General features: G+C 41.5%; 1 protein-coding gene across 2 annotated transcripts; it reads right to left on the minus strand.

Moving 5' to 3' along the window:
* Window positions 1-300: 300 nt before the first annotated feature.
* Window positions 301-27,428, minus strand: lamp2 (lysosomal-associated membrane protein 2). Of its 2 annotated transcripts, none has more exons than XM_070882664.1 (9): window positions 27,303-27,428; window positions 19,843-19,958; window positions 17,380-17,593; window positions 14,678-14,839; window positions 13,797-13,990; window positions 13,599-13,712; window positions 13,012-13,075; window positions 7,441-7,611; window positions 301-4,075 (listed from the first exon to the last, which is right to left on the minus strand). In XM_070882664.1, exons 1-9 carry the CDS (start codon window positions 27,346-27,348, stop codon window positions 3,939-3,941), a joined length of 1,218 nt encoding a protein of 405 aa, XP_070738765.1. In that variant the 5' UTR covers window positions 27,349-27,428; the 3' UTR covers window positions 301-3,938. The 2 variants fall into 2 exon arrangements, with proteins under 2 accessions (XP_070738765.1, XP_070738764.1); XM_070882663.1 differs by lacking the exon at window positions 301-4,075 and adding an exon at window positions 5,917-6,808.
* Between the last annotated feature and the right edge of the window lie 554 nt (window positions 27,429-27,982).

Consider the following 27,982-nt stretch of genomic DNA (forward strand, 5'->3'; position numbering starts at 1 on the left):
AGAAATCCTGTAACACTTATAAAACCAAACAGAAATCACAAATCAAATCAGTAATGACTAAGGCATTAAGTGAAGGATCGTGCATGACAATTAAAAATAATTTAGTGCAAGACTAGTTAGTATTTCATTCAATCCCCAAAAAACTGGGAAAGATAGCACATCAAGTAAATGAACAGCAAAAAAGATAGAGATAGCAGCATTCAGAAGGGACTAGTTACACAGATTGGTAACCAGTCCGACTCTTTCTTCGCCCAATTACATAAGATATAATGACAAGAATTATTAATAGGCCCAGTGCAGCTCCAACAGCGATTGGCACCAGAAAACCCAGGTCAGAATCAGCAAGACATTCTTCAGCTGTGACAAAAGTTAGAAGATTGATTGTTAGTTGAAGGACAGTTTAAGTGTTGAGAAACATGAAGCTCACAAACCCACATACAAAAAAAAGTTTAAACCTAGCATTGCCTACTAATACATAAGTAGATACCATACATTTATGGTAGGAAAAGAATGTTAGAATCAGGAAGCTTTTCAAAAGGATCACTATGCTGTTAAATTCTATGGATATGATCACAGGAAAGACAAGCTCCCATCTACTGTACTCTTTGGTAATCCTCATTTTTTGTTGCAAGGTGAGAAGCTCAGTCGTCAAGACATCCCATAGAAATTAATTGCACAGGGATGTTAATATACAATCAGTAGCATAGAAAAATTACAATTGGCTATAAAAGTTAGAAGATAATGCATATTTGGGGCAGGGGAAAAAAAGACCAAGAGCAGCAATGCAGTTAAGGAAATGAGTGTACAAATTTAATGGTTTTACACTTAATCACCATGCAAATCTCCTCAATCATTGTACCACTTACATAGCTCCACCCCATTAGACCAGCTCACGTTTCATGGATTTACATAAATGAATAGATTTACACCCAAAACATTAGATGTAGCACAGCACAAAGTCACTGGATAGCAACTCAGATTATTAGGGTTAGATAGCAAGTTTATTCACTTTTTTGAATATTAGAAATCTGCACTATACTCAACCAGGGCAGTCAGTCTCAATGCATTAATTTCAGACCCCTGCTCTGCTTTCCCTGCATGTTCAAAAGGACCAAGTAGCTGCAATAGCCTGCTCAATGGCAATACCCCTATTCTGCAAATGAAAGAGCAAAAGCAGAAGCAAAAGGCTCAGAGGCACTATGCCAGAAGACATCAACCCACCTGCCATTACCCCACAATGGTGATGCTGCATTTGCACTTACATTGGTTTGTGCTTTTAAGGCAATAGAGTTCCATTGAAAATTTCAGCACAAGTTCCCATTGGCAAGATTGGTGCAAAAAAGGATAGAATGCAAGTGATCAGGGAGACCAATGATATCTTGGCCTTTATTGCAAAGGGGATGGAGTATAAAAGCAGGGAAATCTTGCTACAGCTACACGGTATAAAAGGTATTGATGAGGCCATGCCTGGAATAGTGCATGCTGTTTTGGTTTCCATATTTACAAAATTGTATACTTGCTTTGGAGGCAGTTCAGAGAAGGTTCACTAGGTTGATTCTGGGGATGAGGGGGTTGACTTGAGGAAAGATTGAATAAGTTAGGCCTCTATACATTGGAATTCAGAAGAATGAGATGATCTTAGAGACATATGAGGGGGCTTGACAAGGTGGATGCAGAGAGGCTGCTTCCACTGATGGGGAGACTAGAACAAGAGGGCATGATCTGAGAATAAGGGGCTGCCCATTTAAAACATATGGAGAAATTTCTTGAGGGTTGTAAATCGGTGCCTCAGAGCTATGGAAGCTGGGACACTGAATACATTTAAGACAGAAAGACAATTTCTTAAATGATGAGATATGGGGTTATGGGGAGCAGGTGGGGAAGTGGAGCTGAGTCCATGATCTTATTGAATGGCAGAGCAGGCTTGAGTGGCCATATGGCTTACTCTTTCTATTTATGTTAATGTTAAAAACTGGTACAACTTCTGCACAAATGCAATCCAGGGCCACTGTGTACTCAAGTACTCAAAAGATAAAGATTTATGACATGACCAGAACTGGCACTTCAAAGAGTAGAACAGTAAACAAATTGAATGCCAAAGTGTGTTGCTATGTATTTCAACTCTAGCACAATGTCCATTTGATATCAAGTCACAAAACATTCATACCATGAAAATATGAGACAAGGTTAGTGCAAGCATCAGGATTGGGTTTTGTAAGACTAGAAACATAGCCAGTTAGCCATCAGATCAAACTGGAGGGGAAGTTAAGGTTTTTCTAGATGGAAAAATAGTTCCTCGTCTATTCATTATGATTTTGCTTGCATTGTGGATAAATAGTCTACTGAAGAGAGTTCATAATCCTCTTAGTAAAAAAAACACTGAAGATGCAAAGAAAAATTAAAATCAAAGCTAGATGTGTAGAACTATCTGAAATGCAGATAAGGGGACAAAGCTATGCTAGCTCAAAAATAAATTTGTAGAATAAGTTGTACTTTAAGACACCTGAATCACTGCCACTTAAGTCTGGTTTTCAAACATAGAATGGGTTCTAGATTTTCAAAATTTGAGTGGCAACTGTACAACTTAGCAAAGTACCTGGTGTAATCAAAATTGTGGTACAAGGAATGCCTATATAAATTTCAAACCTCAAGATGTAAAGCATTAAATGCATAACTACTTGCACAGCATTCTCAAACACGTGCCATTTTATGGAACCAGACAAACTTAAAATCCTCAAGATACCTCTCCTGTACCCAAATAGTTTCAACTTCCAAGAATCTGAATTCAAACTTGGAAACTAAATTCCCACTTGGCTATTGTTACATTAAATTAAAAGTTTATTGAAATGATTTCAAAATCTGTAGGCTTGTCTCAATTAATTTTATCCAGCTACTCCAAACTTGGGCAGTTCAACATTATACTTCAGACAGTAACATTTAAGCACACATGCAAACAAGTTTCTCTTAATTAAGTTAGTACATAAATCAATGGCCCAGATTTGCAGTGGTAATGGCAAAACAGTTAACATTGACTCATTTCCCCTTTGAAACTTAACTTCTGGATTTAGCACATGCTGAAATAAACAGAAATCTTGAAGCTATAGTCACACTGCTCTGTGAGATTGCACTGTGGAACTCACCAAGCTGACAATTGATATGTTGAAATCTTCCTTTTTTAAAAAAAAATGTAATATTGCCATTAAAAACCCCTAAAATGTTAGGATAAGGCCATTCACACCTTCTAGTAGCCTTGTTGAAAGATATAATGTTTTTTTTATAAACTGTACAGACTGCTGAGCAATCATGCTTGCCCTGAAAGTCATTTTTCTATTAATTTATAACCTGCACTTTACTTCCTGGTTTGCTGTCTCAATCTTTGTGACTGGCTGCTTAGTCACTGACTACATCACTATTGCTGGATTTGGCACCAGATTCAAAGGGTCGGGAGAGCTGAAATTGACCAGAGATCGCTAGGTCTTTGTAGGCAGCAGCAAGCACCATTGTTTTGCCACTGACTGCAAATTCCAGGCCAATTAGTTATTCACTGCACCAGCACATTAAGATACTTCACTGGATTCAGAGAAAGATAGAATTAAGGATTGAGAAATGGGCTGCATGGAGGTTTGCTAGTAGTAGCTAGCCAGGTCCTCCTAAAGCAAATTTAGTAACATTTATACTGTCCCTTCAAAATTGTTTCTACAAACTTACATAAAATTCAGATCATGTTAAAGATTTAAATTAGACTGGCAAAATTTACATCCACACTTGTATGCATTAATTTACAATTTTATGTAAAGCTTTAAGACTCAAGCTAATCTTACAGCATACATTAATCTAAGTTGCCTTGTGAAAATGGTTTACAAACTACTAGAATCTCACACTAGTATGATTCATTGTGTAGCTAGAGCATTATAGCTTAGCATTCCAGAGCTGCAAATTTAGAAATGCTCATATCCATTACTGCGGTTCTGCCTACGACCAATGTAGATCACCAACACTATCAAAATCAGTGCTCCCAACGCTGCTCCGACTGCAATGGGCACGACGTAGTTCTCATTTGCTTTGCAGTCTTCAGCTGGATTTGAAGAAATTAGATAAGAGTTGGTGAAGTCAGTAACCCAAAAGTACAAGAGGTAAAAAACCAAAGACCCTTTAATTACAAAAAGGCACACCTCAAAAGCCCATATCCTTTTATTATTCAGCAACATAGCAGTGATAAGTTGAACTATGCCCAAGATTCTATTAAAAAAATAAATGAATTCTCCCCCTCCCATTTCTCTGAAGCAATATTTTTAGAAATCCAATTGATCCTGATGTTGGGAAGTTAAATTGTGCAATTAGTTCAGTAATAGATTGACATGCAGCACCATTGGCACCAATGCACTATAGTAAAAAGTAGACTTGGTCCAAAACATCTCTTGCACAATAGTGATAATTTCAAACCAATTAGGTCAATCTAGTTATTTGGGCATTTGTTTATTGATGAAAAGGGCACCATTTAAAACAAATGCAAAATGAAGGCTATGCTATATTAGTTTTCCTCCCAATTTGTGCAGTTCAGCAAGTGCTTTGAAATCAGTACCATCAGGTGCACCTACCAGCAAAAGACAGCAAGAATGCAAGTTACAAGATGTGAATGCAATTGATTTACTCATCACTTGTTATATGCAAGTGTGAAATTGCAGAAGAATCATTGTTGATTGCTGTAAAGCCATTTGTTTTAAGTATCAAACATGGAATTTTGTCCAAATTTAAACACCTTTTCAGCTATGCACTTCAAATCTGGAAATAGCTACACAAGTCCAAACAGAAAGATGCTAATAAGCTAGTACAATGTCTAGTTTGCAACCAAATTCTACAAAGATTACACTGGTGACCAACTATGCTCAATCCTTGAAGAATCTGAACCCATACATTGAAATGGTTGCATTGACATTTTCAATACAGCCTCAAGTAATTATATTAACTGTGCCAAATTTAATTCCTCACTAATGTTTATTCTCACGAGTTTGGATTCCTAAATCTAGTTCCTCAGACTTATACAAAATGGTTCAGAAATGTGTTTGGGTAAGCTAGATTTAGAAGCTCAAACATTAAATTAAATCTCCAGTATTAAAAGTTGCCTATAGATTTGAGTGAGGCAAGCAAAACATTGAATTATTTCCAATTGTGTAGTTCCTTATTCAGTAAATTTGGTGGCTGCAGATTTAAACATAACTGCAGCAATTTAACTGAATAAGCATGCAAACATTTTTGAACAATTAAAATTTCAGAGATTAGACCCAAATGAAACTGATGCATATTGACTTCAACTGCTCCTTTTCAATTAAAATGGAAAAGAGTGCTGCAAGCACTGGCTACTGGACCACAAACAAGTTTCGAAAACTACCTGAGAGTTCAATTTGTAGAAACATGTAGATGTGTGAAGTCAGTGTCTAACTATAGGCAGATAATTAAGGTGCCACACAAATCCACAATGAGATTGAAACCTGGCAATTAATGTGTGGCAAACTAGATTACAGGTGTAATATTGCAGTGATTGTTACAGGACAGTGATTGTGTTACAGGACCAGCAATCCAGAGGCCTGGTCTAAATGCAGAAAATGCTAGTTTGAAATCAATTAAGAAACTGGAGTATAAAGCTGGTATCAGTCCCAAAATATGATTGGCTCAACTGCCTTCTGGTGTAGTAAGCCATTCCATTGTACCAGGGATGGGCAATAAATTCAGCTTTGCCAGCAGCACCCAAATCCAGAAAATGAAAAAAACTAGTTGGAGATGAATGGGCAAAAGAATTTGGGGGGGCAGGGCTATTTCTTTTCAGTTATGCCTTAATGGTCTGGCTAGCCAGTGTGGCTTCCTACTGGAAGTGCAAATCTTTCATATTCCTCAGCCCCCCAAAAATGCTACGCGAGCTTACAGGAAGGATTCTTTATTTATAAAGCCAAGTTGAGTTAAACTTTACATACAAATGAGCCACAGGAATAAAGAAACTGGATAAAGTTTGTCCAAGCTATTATTTCCAAGATAAAAGCCAAAGTTTAACATTTCACAGTGCCATGTGAAAAACTCCAGATCCCAAAATTAAAAGTCAGTGGTCAACATTAGCACATGCCAATTAGAACAGACATCACACAAATTTGGGAAAGTTCTCTCTACAATCCAAGGCACCCACTGAAAGCTTTCCAACAATTGTTGCTAAAGACCAAACATATATACATTCAAACTATTAACATTTATACATTTTCCACAGTACAGCAAACAAGCTACATGAGATCCCACTGTATAATACATGTTCAGTTTTAGATTTTATATTCATTGGTAGAAATGTTGGTAGTGCGAGCAAATTAGTGATTCATAATGTTAGTTTCTCAAGGGGCTGTCACCAAGGTTAGCTTGCAGATTTGAGTGTCATCTCTAGAGAAACATTGTGGCATTTCTCCAAGTAAATGACAAAGTCCAGACAAAATTTTAGCCCCTCAATGCCAGCAATACACAACATTTCATCTGCATCAGTGTGGGTGCAAGTTCACCAGCCCCAAGAGACTTGGCAAGAGCCTAGTGCAATTGAAGAGGAAGTTTAAGAGGCAAGGGCTTGCATCTACGACAGTGAACAGCAATCATTTAATAAGGTAACTATGTATTTGCAGAATCAAAATCAAATCATTTTAGAGTGTTTGGTATCCAGCGTAGCTTTTTCTTCTACCAATCACATAAGCAATCACAACAATCACAATTAAGCCAGCCAGAGCTGCACCAACTATAATAGGGATAAGAATGCTGTCATCATCCAGAGAACACTCTTCAGCTGTGGACAAAAGATAGATCAGATGAATCACTAGTTACTAATGTATGATAGCTATATATACACACACTCCAAATAAAGTCACAACTTTCTGAAAATATTGATTTGCGGCTGGGATGTGTCTCTGGGCACCAAGTACTCTCCTGTATGTTAGTCACTATTGTGCAAGCCTTAATGTTGGCAGAATATTTGACATGGCATTAGTTTCAGCAGGTGGGGTGAACAGCTTAGTGGGTCCCTGGCAGATTTTCCTCTTCCTAGACCAGGAATACCAAAGTCAGCTGTAGTCTTAATGCAGCTCCTGCTGAGTTCAATTAATACAGGAATCAAACTTCAACTCAACCCCTTAACCATTGGACTCCCAATGGTCAAGCACTAGATTGTGGATGCCAACCAACACAGGAATATCAATGTCACTATAATGGGGACGGAGAGCTGTTACAGCTGATAGTTACGGTACATCGGTCAGTGTTAGGTTGACAATTTAGCATAAAATTCCAGTTAGATCAGGAAAGGCAACAGGTTTAAAAATGAATGACCAATTTAAGGGCATTCACAGGTCAGAACAAAGCAAAAATGACATCAAAGGTGACATTTGCAGTTGGCATACTCCATTTAAAAAAAAATCAATTTACCTCTGGAGAAGGTTCCAGTCTTGAGCTTAAATGGTTGGACCCATACGTTAAAAGCATTAATAACCAATTGGTCAGTCACCACTAGCCTCTGCTCCTTGTGGCACATGTATGAACTTCCAACAGATGCCTGCCAGTACCTCAGACTAGTATTGCTGCTGTTAAGTGTAGTCGCTGACAAGAAAAAAAAAAGTTAGCCAAATCCATTCCTAAACCAAATAACAGAACAAAAAAACTTCAAACATTTAGACAAATTCCACTCCAGACCTGAATTTTGCAGTCAATGGAGAGAGTTGAGAGATTCAAATTTTAGTTATCAAGTATCAAGCACTTCCAGGTTAAAAACTGCTAGTATTATGCAAATTGCCCAATTTTACATATTAGAGCTAGAATAATAATTTATCACAGTAATGCTGTGCACACCAACTAGAACCTGGAAGGCAACTTAATCATGAAATGCTAAAGGGTCCTAAAAGTAGTTTCAAACAAGATTTAAATCAGCCAAGCTTCTAAATTGGCCCAAAGACTATTGGGTCAAAGATGCAAGGCTTGGATAGCCATGTCAGTCAAATATGAAGTTGTTTGGGGATCAAGTGGATATTGTATCACCATCAGTGCCCTCGACCAGACTAACATCCCCAGTATTGAAGCACTGACCACACTATCAGCTTTGCTGGGCAGGCCACACAATACGCATGCCAGATACAAGACTCCCTAAGCAAATGCTTTATGCAGAGTTCCTTCATGGTAAACAAGCCAAAGGAGGAGGACAGCAGAAACATTACAAGGACACCCTCAAAGCCTCCCTGGTAAAGTGCGACACCACCATCGACACCTGGGAGACCCTGGCCGCAGACTGCCAGAGGTGGAGGAAGTCCATCCGGGAGGACGTTGAGCTCTCTAGTCTCAACGCAAAGAGCAAGAGGCCAGGAGCAGGCAGCGGAAGGAGTGCGCGGCAACTCAGCCCCACTGACCCCTTCCCTCGATGAAGATCTGTCCCACCTGTAACGGGGTCTGTGACTCTCATATCAGACTGTTCAGCCATCAAAGAACTCACTTTGGAATTGGAAGCAAGTCCTCAATTCTGAAGGACTGACTATCTGTAATCCATATGCATACAATCAATGTTTTTGGAATTGTGGAGAGATGGGCAGGAAGCAGGATCCACTGCTCCCCCTTTCAAATTGCATGGTCCTGCTAGGTAGGGAAACATTAGCTAGCATGTCTGCATTCAGAAACAGTATAGGTGCCGGAGTACACCATTCAGCCCTTCGAGCCTGCACCACCATTCAATATCAACTAATCATGCAACTTCAGTACCCCTTTCCTGCTTTCTCTCCATAACCCCTTTAGACACAAGGGCCACATCTAACTCCCTTTTGAATATATCAACAATTCTGCAGTAAGGAATTCCATAGGTTAACAACTGAAGAAGTTTCTCCTCATCAGTCCTAAATGGCTTACCCCTTATCCTATGATTATGTCCCCTGGTTCTGGACTTCCCCAACATCAGGAACATTCTTCCTGCATCTAACCTGTCCAATCCAGTCAGAATTATATGTTTCTATGAGATCCCCTCTAGGCTTGTATTCACTGGAATTTAGTCAATCCAGTCTTTTTTTCATATATCAGTCCTGCCATCACAGGAATCAGTCTGGTGAACCTTTGCTGCACTCCAATAGCAAGAACAGATTAGGAGACCAAAACTGAACACAATATTCCAGGTGAGGCCTCACCAAGGCCCTGTACAACTGCAGTAAGACCTCCCTGCTCCAATCCTCAAATCCTCTAGCTATGAAGGCCAACATGCCTTTTGCTGCCTTCACCACCTGCTATACTTACATACCAGCTTTCAGTGACTGATGTACCATGATACCCAGGTCCTGTTGCACCTCCCCTTTTCCTAATCTGCCACCAAAATGGATAACCTCACATTTATCCACATTATACTGCATTGGCCATGCATTTGCCCACTCATCTAACCTGCAAGTCACCCTGCAGCCTCTTAGCATCCTCCTCTCAGCTCTGTCATCTGCAAACTTGAAGATTTTACATTCAATTCTTGTGTCTAAAATCAATGTATATTGCAAATAGCTGGGGTCCCAGCACTGAGCCCTGCAGCACCCCATGAGTGTCTGCCTGCCATTCTGAAAAGACCAGTTTATCCCGACTCTGCCAACATCAATACATTACCCCCAATACCATGTGCTTTCTCGTGTAACCTTGTCAAAAGCCTTTTGAAAGTCCAAATACACCACATCCAATACGCCTTGTCCACTACTAGTTACAGCCTCAAAAAAATTCTAGAAGATTTGTCAAGCACGATTTCCTTTTCATAAATCCAGGCTGACTTGGACCAATCTCGTCACTGCGTTCCAAATGTGCTGCGATTTCACCTTTAACAATTGATTCCAACATTTTCCCCCACTACCAATGTCAAGCTAACAGGTCTATAATACCCTCTTTTCTCCCTCCTTTTTAAAAAAGTGGTTTTGCATTAGCTACCCTCCAGTCCATACAAACTGAAGAGTCAATAGACTGTTGGAAAATGACCAATGCATCCATTATTTCTAGGGCCACTTCCTTAAGTACTCTGGGATGCAGACCATCAGGCCCTGGGGATTTGTCAGCCTTCAATCCCATCAATTTCCCCAACACCATTTCATAGAAAATAGGGCCGGATGGCCGCCTACTGCACCTTCAAGCCTGCACCACCATTCAATACGATCATGGTTGATCATTCCTTCAGTACCCCGTTCCTGCTTTCTCTCCATACCCCTTGATCCCTTTAGACAAAAAAAGGGCCATATCTAACTCCCTCTTGAATATATCCAATTAACTGGCAACACTCTGCAGTAGGGAATTCCATAGATTAACAACTCAGTGAAGAAGTTCCTCTTCATCTCAGTCCTAAATGGCTTACCCCTTATCCTAACGACTATGTCCCCTGGTTCTGGACTTCCCCAACATTAGGAGCATTCTTCCTGCATCTAACCTGTCCAGTCAGAATTTTATATGTTTATGAGATTCCCCCCCCTCATCCTTCTAAACTCCAGTGAATACAGACCCAAGTCTCTCTTCTCTCATGTCAGTCCTGCCATCCCAGGAATCAGTCTGGTGAACCTCTGCTGCACTCCAATAGCAAGAACATCTTTCCTCAGATTCAGGGACCAAAACTGAATATTCCAGGTGGGGCCTCACCAAGGCCCTGTACAACAGCAGTAAGACTTCCCTGTTAGCCTTCAAATCCCCTCGCTATGAAGGCCAACATACCATTTGCCTTCACCGCCTGTGGTACCTGTATGCCAACCTTCAGTGACTGATGAATCATGACACCCAGGTCTCGCTGCACCTCCCCTTTTCCTAATCTGCCACCATTCAGATAATATTCTGTCTTAGTGTTTTTGCCCCCAAAGTGGAGAACCTCAAGGATTCCCTTCAGTTCCTCCTTAGTTAGACCCTCGGTTACCTAGTATTTCCAGAAGGTTGCTATTTGTGTCTTCCTTCGTGAAGACAGAACCAAAGTATTTCAATTGGTCTGCCATTTTTGTTTCCCATTATAAATTCACCTGACTGACTGCAAGGGACCTAAGTTTGTCTTCACTGATATATTTTTCTCTTCACATATCTATAGAAGCTTTTGAAATCAGTTTTTATATTCCTGGCAAGCTTCCTCACTCTTTTCCCCCCTCCTAATTAAACCTTGTCCTCCTCTGCTGAATTCTAAATTTCTCCCAGTCCACAGGTTTGCTGCTTTTTCTGGCCAATTTATATGCCTCTTCCTTGGATTTAACACGATCCTTAATTTCCCTTGTTAGCCATGGTTGAGCCACCTTCCCAGTTTTATTTTTACTCCAAACAGATGTACAATTATTGAAGTTCATCCATGTGATCTTTAAAGGTGTGCCATTGCCTATCCACCATCAACCCTTTAAGAATCATTCGCTAGTCTATTCTAGCCAATTCACGTCTTATCAAAGTTATCTTTCCTTACGTTCAGAACCAGAGTCTCTGAATTAACTGTCACTCTCCATCTTAAGAATTCTACCATATTATGGTCACTCTTCCCCAAGGGGCCCCGCACAACAAGATTGCTAATTGGTTCTCTCATCGCGCATCAACCAGTCTAGGATGGCCAACCCTCTAGTACACAATATTCGAGGAACTGAAGGAAATCCTCCCAATTCATTCCCAAAAGGAGCAAATGGAAACAATTCAACTGTAGCTTTGAGAAATACAAACTGAACACTAGGCAAGCATTTTAGAAAAGCTACTCAGCTAGCTCAGTAGACTTTACCCAAGTGTAATTTACAATCAAGAAAGTGACAACCTGGTGCAAGTTGTAAACCATGGCAGCTGTTCCACAAACATAGAAAATAGGTGCAGGAGTAGGCCATTCGAGCCCACACTGCCATTCAATATCATGGCTGATCATTCCCTCAGTACCCATCCTGCTTTCTCTCCATACCCCTTGATCCCTTAGCCATAAGGGCCATATCCAACTCCCTCTTGAATATATCCAATGAACTGGCAACAACTCTGCGGCAGGGAATTCCACAGGTTAACAACTCTGAGTGAAGAAGTTTCAGTCCTAGATGGCCTACCCCTTATCCCAAGACAATGTCCCCTGGTTCTGGACTTCCCCAACATCAGGAACATTCTGCCCACATCTAACCTGTCCAGTCCCATCAGAGTCTTATACTGAGATCCCCTCTCATCCTTCTAAACTCCAGTGAATAAAGGCCCAGTTGATAGTCTCTCCTCATGACAGTCCAGCCATCCCTGGAATCAGTCTGGTGAACCTTCACTGCACTCCCTCAATAGCAAGAATGTCCTTCCTCAGATTAGGAGACCAAAACTGAACACAATGTTCCAGGTGAGGCCTCACCAAGGCCCTGTACAACTGCAGCAAGACCTCCCTGCTCCTATACTCAAATCCCCTAGCTATGAAGGCCAACATACCATTTGCCTTCTTCACCACCTGCTGTACCTGCATGCCCACTTTGTGACTGATGAACCATCTCACCCAGGTCTCATTGCACCACCCCTTTTCCTAATATGCCACCATTCAGATAATATTCTGCCTGTGTTTTTGCCCCCAAAATGGATAACCTCACATTTATCCACATTATACTGCATCTGCCATGCATTTGCCCACTCACCTAACCTGTCCAAGTCACCCTGCAGCCTCTTAGCGTCCTCCTCACAGCTCACACCGCCACCTAGTTTAGTGTCATCCGCAAACTTGGAGATATTACACTCAATTCCTTCATCTAAATCGTTAATGTATATTATAAAGAGCTGAGGTCCCAGCACTGAGCCCTGTGGCACTCCACTAGTCACTGCCTGCCATTCTGAGTGGGATATGGCTGAGCAGTTTAAACTTAGATTTACATAAGGATCAGAATTGCCTTAAAAGCAATTTATATTATTTTTCACCCTGGATTAACAGGTATTCTCATTGCCATTTCAACTCAGTTCTCCTTTCCACTAAGACGATAAACTCATCTAGATGGCAAGATCAGCAATTTGACCAAGGCAAAAATCTTACCTACAGCAATAGCCAATACTTACTTGAACCATTTATAACCAGGCTTATGTTAGCTTTCACCTCCTTCAAGAAGAACTTTGATTGTTCCTGCAATGAAACATTACACAAATAAAGCTAAGAGGAAGCACAACTGTATTCTGGCACATGGCTCAATAGAGAGATTTTATATTTATAAGGACTGCCAATTTCCCACAATGGCCTAGAAAGCTTATACAATGAGATGAGCCATAAAAACCAAGGTAGTCCCAGTTTAAATTTGAAGTCTGTCTCTAATACAGACAATCTCAACAGTTGTGAGGATTAATGAGTCAATACCCCTGGGCTAGGGAGAAGGCTGGTCAGGGTTAATGTTCCCAAATGCTGTTTAGCAAACTTAAGTACATATACAGGAAAAGCTGCTGTCTCCGTGGTTAAATAGCCAACTCAGCAAGGTTCATGCAAATGGATACTTGATGGCATCCATTGCTGACATTGCCTTCTTCCTACATAAACACTATTGAAATCAAGACTTCACCCACTCCCAAGTCACATCCTATAGTCGTTAAGTGCCCAACTGTTTTCCTTTCCTAAATGAAATTAAATGCTGCAATGGAACAAGTCAAAAACTTACTACAATGAAATGAAACTGAAGAGTTGTATCCATATCTTCTAGTACAAGAGTTGCATCTTGATCCCCACAATGTCCACTTGCAGTAGAATTGGAATCAATATTAATCACATGTGTCTGAGGGGGGTGGGGAGGAAGGGGAAAGAGGTTAGTATTTGTAATGCAAAAAAAAAATACATAGCAGCAAAAAGAAAGAAATACCTGGTTATCATCTGTATAGGTAAGATTTAGCTGCAGTCCCATATTGGCAAGGAGACAAGAATCATTTCCTTTTTTAACTGTGTAGTTTCCCACTGCTGGCTGCTCCGGTGGAGATTTGGTTGGGGCTGTGGTGGAGGTTGTTTGCGTTGTAATAGGTGCTGCTGTGGTGGGTATATCTGCTTTACAGAATGATTCTGCCAAGAAAATTAACTGGTCAGTTTTCTCCCATTCCTTGAAATTCAAACTCTTAGGATAGTCAGTCAACAATTGTAAGTACCTGGCCCAAGCAGCTATCCTTGAGCCTCAACATACAGGAAGAGTTTACTATTTCAATGAGGATGCTTCTGTTCATGTTACAAGGCTTATTACTCTAATTAAAGCGATTGAGATTTAAGAACTAAACACTACATTTATCACTACAAGCAATAAATCTGATTTATATTTAACATCCATCTCAGCTCAAGTAGGAGATGGGCAATACATTACTGGACTGCTTAAAGTTAAATCATGAGAAACTACTTCGAGTGGCCATACTTCAGAATGAATGGATTTGGAATCAGGACGGCAGGGGGAAGAGAACATGAAGTTTTGGGAAAGAACAGCTTATTTCAGAACCAGGAACATTAGGCTTCTGGCTATGGGGGGGGAGGGGAGGACAAAGTGGGCATCTAATCCAATTGTACAGTTGAACCAAATGACTCATTTTACTCATCACTGCATTTAACCATAGCCAGGCTTTCCCTTTCAAGCCTGGCTAGCAGTCAAGAGCCATTTTACACATTTGGGATCCAAGTCTAGCATGTCAGTATAACCTAGCTTAGATGTCCAGTTGAAGTGCAAAAACAAACATTTAAAACAAGATTAATGGAGTATATTCCTACCATTTTTGCTAATTGTTCCATTCTCCACAAAGGCTTGAATGCTAACATTCCAAAAAACCATGAAAACTGCTTCACTTGCAACAGCTTTAGCACTTCTACATGTGTAGATGGTGTTAAGGGGTACAGACTCCATTAGAGAATTCACAGCCACATGTTTTACACCTATAAAAAAGATAGAACAGAGAAACGGATGCCAAATGACATGTCAGTAACAATGTACATTGTTGAATAAATTCTCTTACCTCAATAGCAAAAAAAACAAGTACAGTGTCTCAACAGCATTTTGTCAAGTACAAGCTGAGGTGCATCCCATCTTCATCATAGCTGCACCCAGCTTTCCAACATTTCCAGTGCATGTGGAACCCAACCGAGAGGGGAACAAACACCAAGAACTGAAACAGTGCCACCACTTGGCAAACCTATGTGGAGGAATAACTGCTACATTATATAACCTTGTAGCATTTAGTCATAAGAATGGAGACCCAACCCTAGAGTGGCAATTGAAAGGCCATGTGCTGGGCCAGGCTTCTAGTTCATAAAACTAGACTTGAAGTATAATTCAAGTACAAAACTGTAGCACCAAACAGGAAGCACATGCAATATACAAGCATAATATGCTCCAATACAAGTGCACAAAATGTACAATTCCACCCCTTTAATTATTTGAAATAGTACCTTTCGATTGAAGAAACTGCTACCCAATCCAACAACTGAGAAACAGGTCTTTCATTGCAGGGATCAGTGCTGGGGCCTCAACTATTTACAATCTATATTAATGACTTGGATGAAGGGACAAAGTGCAATGTAGCCAAGTTTACTGATAAAGATGGACAGGAAAGCAAATTATGAGGGGACAAAATCTGCAAAGGGATATAGACAGGCTAAGTGAGTGGGCAAAAATTTGTTAGATGGGAGTATAATGTGGGAAAGTGTGAGGTTATGCACTTTGGCAGAAAAAATAGAAAAGCACAATTTAAATGGAAAACAATTGCAAACTGCTTCAGTACAGAGGGATATGGGGTCCTTGTGCATGAAACAAAGTTAGTATGCAGGTACAGCAAGTAATCTGGAAGGCAAGTGGCATGGTGGCCTTTATTGCAAGGAGCAGAAGTCCTGCTACAACTGTACAAGGTATTGGTGAGGCCACATCTAAAGTACTGTGTGCAGTTTTGGTCTCCAAGGATAGATTTGTATTGGAGGCCGTTCAGAAAAGGTTCACTAGGCTGATTCTGGAGATGAAGGGTGTTGTATATGTGGACTTGTATTTACTCTATACAGCCACCAGAGGGCTCATCCTCAAGTCCCAAGGGATCCCACAATCCCTTGAGCACAGGTGTTTGGGGAGCCTTTGCAGGTTGGAGAGGCACTCTGGAGACCTGCAATAAAAGACTAGTCACACTACTTTGAGCTCAGTGTTCAGTCTGACTCGATACACAAAGGGGCTGACTTAAGATGGGTTGAGCCTGCACATTGGAGTTCAGAAGAATGAGGGGTGATCTTATCGAAATTTAAGATAATGAGGGGGCTTGGCAAGTTGGATGCAGAGAGGATATTTCCACTCACGAAACTAAAAATAGGGGGCAGAGTCTCAGAATAAGGGGCCACCCATTTAAAACCGATGGAGAAATTTCTTGAGGGTTGTAAATCTGTGGAATTCTCTGCACCAGATAGCTATGGAGGCTGGGTCACTGAATATATTCAAGGCGGATCAAACAGATTTTTGAATGATAAGAAAATAAAGGGTTATGGGGAACATGCAGAAGGGAGGAACAGAGTCCATGATCAGATGAGCCATGATCTTATTAAATGGCAGAGCAGGCTCAAGGGGTCAAATGGCCTACTCTTGTTCCTATTTCTTGTGCACTACTAAATTAGAACATGTGCAAGTCACATACCAAAGAACTGAAATTTATATCATCCTTCTGATGCTCAAGATATCCAAAGCAATTCATTAGCCAAATGAATTTGTAGGCTAATTCAGCAACCAATTTTGCACACGGCAAGGTCACAAAAAGGCAAATGAGAAAGTTATTGTTTTGGTTAGCCAGGACAACTCTGCTCTTCCAATAATGCCAGATCATCTTTTAAAATCAACTTAGACATACATGCCCTTGGTTTAGTGTCTCATCTGAAAGATGGCAACTCAATGCCACAGTCCAAGTACGACTGAACTATCAGCCTAGATTATGTACTCAAGTCCTAGAGTGGGGCTTGAACCTACAATCTGACTCAGGTGAGTGCTACCAACTAAAATGAACCTGATTATTTTAAACAGGAAAATTGTGAAATTGAATGATCAAGTTACTGCTTACATTAACGAAGGCAATTCTGCAGCTTAAACAGCTATTTTTTCCACATTGATCACTAGATTGTGCAACACTAATGCTGACTCATTACTACTTTACTGTCCCACAACCTGCCCCACACAGGAGTGTATAGCAAGTATTGCTTCTAGGGTACAGTACCAGACACCCTCTGGACTTCACAGGAAGTGAGCCCCAATGCATTTTTCACAAGTCCAAGGGCATCAATAACAGATGTAGCACCATTGCCAGCTCAGCTCAAACTATCAAGCTCAGCCTGGAGTACATGGTTCAGCTACATGGACACATTGCAAGAGCATATTTAGCAGTTAGCTAGCTGGGTGTCATTGCCATGACTAGTATTCAACCTACTCCATACAAATAGGATAATAGTCATACTTGTGTTTTTTGCTCCAGGAAACCGCTTTGCATCACTGGTGTTATAAGTGAAAGTCAGTACATCTCCACTAAATATTCCAGCAGAATGGGTGAAGTTTAAGCTCAAGGAGTGACCAGTTCCAAAGCCCATTTTCAACAAGGGAGCAGATTTGTTATTGCCACATATGCTTCCATTGGACGACAATGAATTAGGCAACTGAAATGTTGCATTGTCCTGAAGGAAAAAAAGTGGATAAATCAGTAGAAAATTAAACTGCAAGCTAGGCTGGCATACTGACATCTTGCAATACAAGTATGCCCACAGCTATGCACATTTGACATGCAGAAAAAGTAGGTATATTGCATATACTCAATCGCTCCAACTCCTGTTAAAATCAGCTGCAAAGATTCACTAGTGAAAGTAACATATCAGCCATTTCAAATTACAACAGGCTGCTCTCAGTACCTGCAACTTTTGCTTGTAGATGCAGGGTTACAGCATTACAACTCAAAGGTGGTCAGGTGGCTGCAGCAGGAAGAAAAGGAGGTGTAGACAAGAACATACATGGGTGTTCCTTTTATAATCAGGAAAATCAGCAGACTAGGGATTGGGGATCATTACTTAGTAAACCTCCAGGGATTGGAGCCTTTACCCAGGAAACCATCAGAATCAGCAGACCAGGGATTGTTTAATATCAAGCATTCAAATGTTTTGAGGACCATTTAAGGCATAAGTGCCCCTCCAGCTCTACTGCTGAAACCCTTATTCACACTTCTGCTAACTTCACCAGCCTCCCATGTGCCAAGGGAATAATATGCCTCAGGTGGTTCCACTATATGCAAACAAGCAAGAGAAACAAGCATCCTTGCTCACATTTCTGGTGGGGTAAAGAGGTGTTTATAGATGTATTGAGGAAATCTATTTTGTTGGTATTAGGTATGAATTTCTCAAGAATGACCTATATAGCTGAAGGCTCCATTAGAGTGGTAGGGCTGGCTCAGCAAGCAAGCATATGCTTGAGGCAAGCAGTTTATGGTATTGTTATATCAGGGTAGAAGGAATGGCATATTTCATTTGATTCTTTTCTTTGAAAAACAGAACATTTCAATTGAAGTATCATGCATATGTCTAAAAAGACACTGCCACTAAGGAAAGCACGATTCTTAAATTTAAAAAAAAACTTTGTTTCCCAGTTTGATCAAATTATCCATTTTGAGAGATGGTTAAAACAGCTGAGGCCACCACTCAACTACTTCATCTTCCCTGGCAGGCAGAATACATAGCATGCAACATTATTGTGCACTTGGGTAGCTGCAGCTGAACCCAAGTTTCCCCACAGGAAAAATGCAATTGTTTTATTAAATGGTCACATTGGATGCATCATGATACCCAGTTGTAAGTAAAGGTTTGCTAGGCATCATTTCCTCTTCCGAGGGATATGGTTTTAGTGCTAAATATTCTCGTGGCCATTGACACGTGGTTTCATTTTAGAGCTTAGGACCTTGGCAACAGAAGGCATGGGCACCAATGGTTGAGCAATTATCAGGGATGCTTAAGGGGGCAGAATTAAAGTGCAGATATCTCCAGGGGGTGGGGCTGGAGATAGAGGGGCAAGGCCATTAAGGGATTTGAACACAAATGAGAATTTTGAAAGAGGCATTGTTTAACAGAGCCAACGTAGATCAGTGAGCACAGGATGATGGAGACTTGGTGAAAGTTAGGACACGGGCAGCCAAGTTTTGAATGACCAAGTCTACATAGGGTAGAACATGGGAGGCCAGCTGGGAGTATGTTGGAATTGTCAAGTCAAGGTTACAAAGGCATGGATGAGGATTTGAGCAGATGAGCTGAGGCAAGGGCAGACAGATAACATTGGGAGACTGAAATAGGCAGTTTTCAGTATGCCATGGATTGGTGGCTGGAAGCTCATTTCAGGGTCCAATATGACACCACGGTTGCAAATAGCACAGCCTCAGACAGATGAGGGGGATGAAGCTAGGGAACAGGGTTTGTGGCGGGGACCCCAAAAAATGGCTTCGATCGTCCCAATATTTAAGAACATTTCTGCTCATCCAGAACTGGATGTCTGACAATTTAGACCACGGAGTTTCAAATTTTGTCTTGTAATACTCCTGTGAAGCGCCTTGGAACATTTCACTATTTTAAAAAGGCGCTATATAAAAGTTTTCAGGTTGATGATCAACATGAACTGTCTCTCCCTCTACAGATGCTGCCTGACCTGCTGTATATTTCCAACATTTTCTGTTTTTATTTCAGATTTCTAGCACCCACAGTATTTTGCTTTTGTATTCACAATGGATCCCTGGATAGCAATCAGGAGCCAAAACTGACCAAATTTCCCCTCCAAGCCAGGGCATTGTAGTAGCAATGGAATACACCAGCTGAATCAGAGATTGAGCCAGTGAACTCCACTGCCTGCATGGCTCTGCTAATTACTGTTTCAACAGTATTGCATCACCTACCATCGTCCCATTTCCTTCATAAAGAACGGTGAAGTTGACAGACAGAACAGCATATATGCAGGTTTTGTTATCCTTGCCATAGACTTCAATCTCCACTGCTTTAGCCAATGAAAATCCTGGAAAAAAAAACAAAGTGCTCAGGTTTCACTTAGTTACCCTGGAACAGCCACTATACTTTAACCAATTTTCTCAAGTTGAACTTGTGCATCATGGTTGGTTACAAGCCATATACTTTACATTCCTACACAGCAGCAATTGCAGCATTGCACTTGGGCCAAAAGTTCATCTGCAAGGGGATAATTTATTGCCAGTAGTCAGATTTGGACCATTTAAGTTACAATAGTCAAGTGCTTATGGCTACAGAGACAAATTGCATCATTTTTGCTCAATTTATGAGGGGAGATGCTGCTCAAGTAGAGTGACATCCCCACCACAGCAATGATCAGACTACTTCAAAAAAGTGAAATGCATTTCTTATCCCAGTACACAGTAACTTCCTTGTCCACCTTTTGATCCCACCCTTGCATGTCATGTGAATTCTAAAGGCAATAGGGCCACTGCAGACAAATGCATTCCCTTTAGATTTAATTATGCCAGTACCAAAAAAAAAGTACAAGAATATCAAATCTGAGCCTGTGCCCATCTGTACAAGATGCATCAAAACTACCTATTAATTGGGTCTGATTTATACTTGTTACATGTAGTGCAACATTCACCTTCCCTTGTGTGGAAGAGCAGAGTTGGTGTCAAACCTACCACAGCAGCACAACCAAGATCAGGAATTGCCTGCAGGAAGTCATGGGTGCAACCTCATACCACACTATCTGTGGATACCACAGAGCAATGAAATACTTAAAATAATTCTTTGCAATCCATTTGCACCCATCACCAGGTTACTGTATCAGGCTGCAATTTGTATACCAAATTTGCCAAGTGGCTACAAGAATGCAAAGTGTAGTATTTATCTTTCAATGAAGCAAGAAACACCAACATTTCTTAAAATCGTGGAAGAAAATGGCCAAGAATCAAGGATATTTTACACAAAAGAATGAGTACCCAACACCTTTTTTTAATAAGGCAAGTGCACTCAATGTACTGAAAAAAGGTAGTTTGCACAATAAATAGTAGACAAAAACAAGAGCCCACCTAAAGGATTTGTGTCAGTTCCCTAAATTGAGTTCCTGCTTGATTAGGAGCTCAAGTAGTCAAGACTTCATTTTATTGCAACAAAAATCTACAACAGCAACCTCCACTATAACCATGTTAAATGTTGACTGCCCTCCCTCACTGGGAAGATGAAGCAAATAGTATTCAGGAAATAGAAGCTAGCACATTAATACCACTGCTCCACTGGTTAATGGTGACTTGTGTCCATAAATGCACAAGCTCAAGCAGCCTTTTTACAACCACTTCAATGATCATCCACTAAGACAATTAAAGCTCAAGTCAGTGAAATCAAGGCTTGAACCTATTCTCACTTATTACCAGTAACAACGTGTGAAATATGTGAAATGCATCTAGATTAAACAATTACCCCCATTTATCTAGTTCAATAATCCATTCGTGGGAGACAAGCATGCATTGATTCCTGGGGTAAAGTACACCCTCTGCACTAAATGGGCTAGTTAAGATGGCAAGTTAGAAATTAAGTAGCATGTGAAGTACCTTTCTAAAGCTTTAAACAACCTCACTGCAATCACTGGCCAATAATATAAATGCAAACTCCAAGTGCATAAAATCAAGGGAAACTATCCAGAAAATAGAAACGCCCAATTAGTATCAAAGCAACTTCTGGTCTAGAACTAACCAGTTGATCTCCAAAGTAACACCTCAATACTGTAGCCCACTACACACTAGATCAAGTTATGCTCTGGACAAACTCATTAAAAAGTCAAAATCATTGAGGCAGATAAAGTAACAAACTTAAAGCCACCCACTAAACATTTGAAACTGCTTCTTTAACAGTGCCTCCGTATTCACACACCCTGATAGTTGTTAAAAGATGGACCTGCGGAATTTGCACTTTAAACTTGAAACAAGTATAGTTTTGTCCTTCAAACAAGCTGCAGCTAGTGCATTCCGAGCTGCAGAATATTTAGGTGAAGCATTGGTCATGCATATCTGTCACAAACAGCGATAACATTGGAATTCAGAGTAATGAGCACCACATTCTACATGGGATATTTCAATATTTTTACAAATATACTGAAGAAACTCACTGGAGTACCAAGACACTAGACTCACTGCAAAAGTCAATCTGCAAAAGTCAATCTGCAGAAGTTGGACATGAAGAAAAGTATTCAAGCAGAACTAGCTTACTTTGTACACCACACTCCTTAGTTCTAAACACTTTGGATGAACTGAATTTGGCAAAATCATGAGCTCACACTGCTCAACGGGAATACATAAATGTACAATTAAATTAAACTTGCCTTTGTTCGGAAACAGAAAACAGGCCTTGCTAATGCAAAAGCCAATTATTTAGAGCAGAAATTAGAAAGTAGTAACTCAGTTGAAGATATTAGTAAGCCAACTCAAAATTGAGACACATGCAATTTTCAATGATCGTTCAACCCAACATGATCTACCTCAAAACTCAATTTTAAACTGCGCCTGCAATATTGTTGACAAACCAGAAGTGCGCACTCCACCACACACTATGCGGAGAGTCCAATTCGCTGGGAGATGTAGCTCCATTCTAGTCATACCATCCAGAGCCATGCAAGTCTGGCTCACAGAACATAATTTGCCATAATGCACTGCTTTTTGCCATAAGGATTGTACAGAGAAGCCCAATCCATGTATCTGTGCGAAGAACTTCTGGACATCAGTTCTAAATTTAGCTTTATTACCATGTCCTTTGTTCTACTGTTTAAAGTAATATTCTGAATTAAGCTATTCCATTCCCTTAACTATATTGTATACCTCTACAAGATCTCCTCAGATGAATAGGAATTATTAGACAAAGAGACCAAGGTGCAGCCAGAGTATCTACCACCCTGGTAGTTGCATGATACAGCAATACTTTTCCTGGTTGTATCACATTTTGCTGCATATTAACAGGTACCATTGTAGGCTTCCCTCATTACTCATTGGGTAAAATACATCAGAGATGAAGGTACAGAGAAAGCTGCAAAATGATTAATGCAGAGGGAGAAGGGGGGGTTACAGAGTGGAATAGAACAGAGATTGATGTGGCCAGGAAAGAGAGGCAGGTAAAAACACATGTAGACATTAAGGGCAAGAGATAGAGGTACAGGAAAAAGGAGACATAGAAACATAGAAAATAGGTGCAGGAGTAGGCCATTCGGCCCTTCTAGCCTGCACCGCCATTCAATGAGTTCATGGCTGAACATTCAACTTCAGTACCCCATTCCTGCTTTCTCGCCATACCCCTTGATCCCCCTAGTAGTAAGGACCTCATCTAACTCCTTTTTGAATATATTTAGTGTATTGGCCTCAACAACTTTCTGTGGTAGAGAATTCCACAGGTTCACCACTCTCTGGGTGAAGAGGTTCCTCCGCATCTCGGTCCTAAATGGCTTACCCCTTATCCTTAGACTGTGACCTCTGGTTCTGGACTTCCCCAACATTGGGAACATTCTTCCTGCATCTAACCTGTCTAACCCAGTCAGAATTTTAAACGTTTCTATGAGGTCCCCTCTCATTCTTCTGAACTCCAGTGAATACAAGCCCAGTTGATCCAGTCTTTGATAGGTCAGTCCCGCCATCCCGGGAATCAGTCTGGTGAACCTTCGCTGCACTCCCTCAATAGCAAGAATGTCCTTCCTCAGGTTAGGAGACCAAAACTGTACACAATACTCCAGGTGTGGCCTCACCAATGCCCTGTATAACTGTAGCAACACCTCCCTGCCCCTGTACTCAAATCCCCTTGCTATGAAGGCCAACATGCCATTTGCTTTCTTAACCACCTGCTGCACCTGCATGCCAACCTTCAATGACTGATGTACCATGACACCCAGGTCTCATCGCACCTCCCCTTTTCCTAATCTGTCACCATTCAGATAATAGTCTGTCTCTGTTTTTACCACCAAAGTGGATAACCTCACATTTATCCACATTATACTTCATCTGCCATGCATTTGCCCACTCACCTAACCTATCCAAGTCGCTCTGCAGCCTCACAGCATCCTCCGCGCAGCTCACACTGCCACCCAACTTAGTGTCATCTGCAAATTTGGATACTACATTTAATCCCCTCATCTAAATCATTAATGTACAGTGTAAACAGCTGGGGCCCCAGCACAGAACCTTGCGGTACCCCACTAGTCACTGCCTGCCATTCTGAAAAGTCCCCATTTACTCCTACTCTTTGCTTCCTGTCTGACAACCAGTTCTCAATCCATGTTAGTACACTACCCCCAATCCCATGTGCTCTAACTTTGCACATCAATCTCTTGTGTGGGACCTTGTCAAACGCCTTCTGAAAGTCCAAATATACCACATCAACTGGTTCTCCCTTGTCCACTCTACTGGAAACATCCTCAAAAAATTCCAGAAGATGTGTCAAGCTTGATTTCCCTTTCACAAATCCATGCTGACTTGGACCTATCATGTCACCTCTTTCCAAATGCACTGCTATGACAGCCTTAATAATTGATTCCATCATTTTACCCACTACCGATGTCAGGCTGACCGGTCTATAATTCCCTGTTTTCTCTCTCCCTCCTTTTTTAAAAAGTGGGGCTACATTGGCTACCCTCCACTCGATAGGAACTGATCCAGAGTCAATGGAATGTTGGAAAATGACTGTCAACGCATCCGCTATTTCCAAGGCCACCTCCTTAAGTACTCTGGGATGCAGTCCATCAGGCCCTGGGGATTTATCGGCCTTCAATCCCATCAATTTCCCCAACACAATTTCCCAGCTAATAAGGATTTCCCTCAGTTCCTCCTCCTTACTAGATCCCCCGACCCCTTTTATAACCGGAAGGTTGTTCGTATCCTCCTTCGTGAATACCGAACCAAAGTACTTGTTCAATTGGTCCGCCATTTCTTTGTTCCCCGTTATGACTTCCCCTGATTCTGACTGCAGGGGACCTACGTTTGTCTTTACTAACCTTTTTCTCTTTACATATCTATAGAAACTTTTGCAATCTGTCTTAATGTTCCCTGCAAGCTTCTTCTCATACTCCATTTTCCCTGCCCTAATCAAACCCTTTGTCCTCCTCTGCTGAGTTCTAAATTTCTCCCAGTCCCCAGGTTCGCTGCTATTTCTGGCCAATTTGTATGCCACTTCCTTGGCTTTAATACTATCCCTGATTTCCCTTGATAGCCACAGTTGAGCCACCTTCCCTTTTTTATTTTTATGCCAGACAGGAATGTACATGGAAGACAGAAAGAAACTGAGGTAGTGGGGAAAAGACAAACAGCAAGGAGCAATGAGAGATGTGAGGGAGAGAGAATGTAAGAAGAGGGCAGACAAGCCAGAGGGGTTGGCGAGTGAGGCCATAGGCAAGGGAGAGAAAGTAAAGGGAATCACGAGGAGGGAGGGAGGGAGACAGGAAAAAGGGTGGTGTTCACATTTTTAGGCTGCACCAGATGGTTTTCACGAGTCCAGTGACATTATTCTTTTGGCAAGCACAAATGCCCTGTTAACCCAAGTGGCATTATATGCCAATATGCAGTAGTGTAGCATTGACCAAGATCAATCAGAACACATTAAATTAGCAAACTAGACCACCAGCCATCCCATGTATTTGGATAATGGAGGAATAACCCAATGGTTTGCAAACTGGGGTCCATGCAGACAAGCCAATAAACAGCAGAGGGGGTGGAAAAAACATGCAAAACACAGCAGCTGTGCAGCAAGTAGGCAGGCAGTTACACCTGAACTGGTGCCAGTATTCCAAACAGGAGCCACTGAGCTTAATCCACTCCAGGAAGAGCAGTGAAGTATTCACCAGGCATGTTGCTGAACCATTCAACTAAAGAAAAGTTTTCAAATCACCAGATAAATATTCATTGGGGGCAATCACAACTCCCGGCTCCATAGGAAGGTGTTTGATTTCCACACCTCACCGCCCTTCCAAAAAGAATCGTACTTGTAGTTGGCAGCTGCAGGAACTGCATTACATGGTGGTTGTGTTGGGCACCAGGCAAAGGGTGGTGATAACAGGTAGGATTTTTAAAGTTTTTTGTAAAGAATTCAGATGCACTAATAGTTTTGACCTGGAGATTTAATAAAGGCACAAATGGAGGTGCCTAAACCAAAAAGTAACTCATGATTTCTTAAACCTCATGATTTTCAAGAGTTTGATTTGAGACAGTGGGGTTGGCATTACTGAGATACTCTCCCCAATTCTACAAGCCCTAAACCTCCTTCATAAAACCTGCCTAGTGCCATCACTTTTGAAGACACCAATCATTTCTAATTTTTCCTCCAGTGTATGGTATCAGAAGCACCAGCAATCATGTGCTACTTCATCAAAGTACAATTTTATTAATACACAAGTTTAAAATACAAGTGCTATACTCAACCACATGGGGAACAGCCAAGCACCCCACCCTGAGCCAATATCCACAGTATAGGCCAGTGAGGAACAGCAGAAATAAACCCGAGGGTTCCTTAGTAGCTAACATAGGATACTGTTAAATTAGACTCCAAGGTGTGTGATTTGAGGGGTGGATGCCAAAAACCGAAACAGCAATGAGTGCCAGGCTCGGGATATTCTCAACAGATGGGATTTGGAAAGTTTAACAGGTTTTGTTGGAAATTAAAACGAAGGGCGTATCACAAAAACTACCAGCTATAAAGAGACTAATTACAATCAAAGCACCAGTTAGAAAAGCATAACCCTGAAATTAAAAGAAATGTTGGGAAATACATAACAGATGCACTCGCATCTAAAAAGTGTGAAGAGTTCCAACGATGGGCGTCGACTCAAAAATGATACCCCTCCATCCTCGAGACAACATTTACTGTGTATACATTTCAAGAACTCCACATTAGTGTTTGCGACAAAACAACGAGTTCGAAGCAAAAAAGTAAAGCTTGGCCTCGCACCGCTGAGGCGGGACAAACAATTGCAAGTGCTGGAAATATGCAGCCTTGCCGTTGGCAAAACGATGGCTCACACGGGCCAGTGCAAAGCCTCGGCCATTCCCAGTTATTGCCTTCACACTGACAGCATTCCGAGGCTTAACGCTTAAAACAATTGAAAACACCGAGAAAATCGCGCGGCCTTTACCGCGTTTGGGGGGGGGGGGGGGGGCGGGGCGGTAGAAAGGAGGGGGACTTCCAACCCGGCGCCTGAAGCAAATGAAGAAAACTTCACGGCGCAGCGGCCAGGCCTGTCCCATCTGACGAACCAGGCGGACGGTCAATGTCCACCGCGAGGTTTGCTCCCCAACTAGGCCGGCCGGCCGGCGGGCGGGCACTCCGACAGCCTCCCATCCCATCCCATTACATTACATTACATTACCAGCCAGGCACGCACCTGCGATGAGAAGAACAGCGAGCCGGACACCCAGAGAGCGCTGCATGGCGGAAGATTGACAACAACTACACAGGCGACTGCAACACTCGGCACCTGCTCGCTTCAACTAGAGTGGGGGCACGTGATCCGTGACCTCACCGCTAACCTCGGCAAATGAGCTGCCCGGGCGCATCGGACCTCACCAACCAATCAACTCCCCGTGCGACAAGGTTAGCCAATCGGCCATAGATACGCCCGGGTCAGATTGACCAATAGGGAACCGATACTACGCCACGAACCCATCAGCCTACAAGTGCGACCAATCCATCAATGGCCAGTGAGCCAATCAAAAGCGACAGTTCCCCTATCGACCAATTACAATTGGGCGTCCCCAATTAAACCAATCACGCCCTTCCCTATTAGACCAGTAAGATCAAGGTATTTCCAACCAGCCAATCAGGAGCGGAAATCCCGTTCCGTGCAATAACCGGGCTGAGAAGATGCCGAACAGGTTACCGAGAATATAAACAAGTGTCAATTACTAGGCCCTTTAATCAGCATAACGCTAACAAGGATAGTAGTTTTTAATCTTTAGCAAAAGGAAGGAGCAATATAATTGATGTGCTTCTCCATTGGCATATTTTGGACTGGTGCTGTCACCTGCTGTGTTGCTGATGTCAACATCACGAGTTATAACATTG

The sequence above is a fragment of the Pristiophorus japonicus genome, chromosome 6, assembly GCF_044704955.1.
Source record: "Pristiophorus japonicus isolate sPriJap1 chromosome 6, sPriJap1.hap1, whole genome shotgun sequence".
Classification (NCBI taxonomy): Eukaryota; Metazoa; Chordata; class Chondrichthyes; family Pristiophoridae; genus Pristiophorus; species Pristiophorus japonicus.

Excerpts from the sequence above, each read along its gene's own strand:
- lamp2 (XM_070882663.1), bottom strand. The coding sequence starts at position 27,348 with ATGCAGCGCTCTCTGGGTGTCCGGCTCGCTGTTCTTCTCATCGCAG. Across the intron at positions 17,594-19,842 it reads ATGAAGGAAATGGGACGATG|GACAATGCAACATTTCAGTT; the intron begins GTAGGTGATGCA and ends TTTTTCCTTCAG. Across the intron at positions 6,809-7,440 it reads GACTGGAACCTTCTCCAGAG|CTGAAGAGTGTTCTCTGGAT; the intron begins GTAAATTGATTT and ends TTTTGTCCACAG.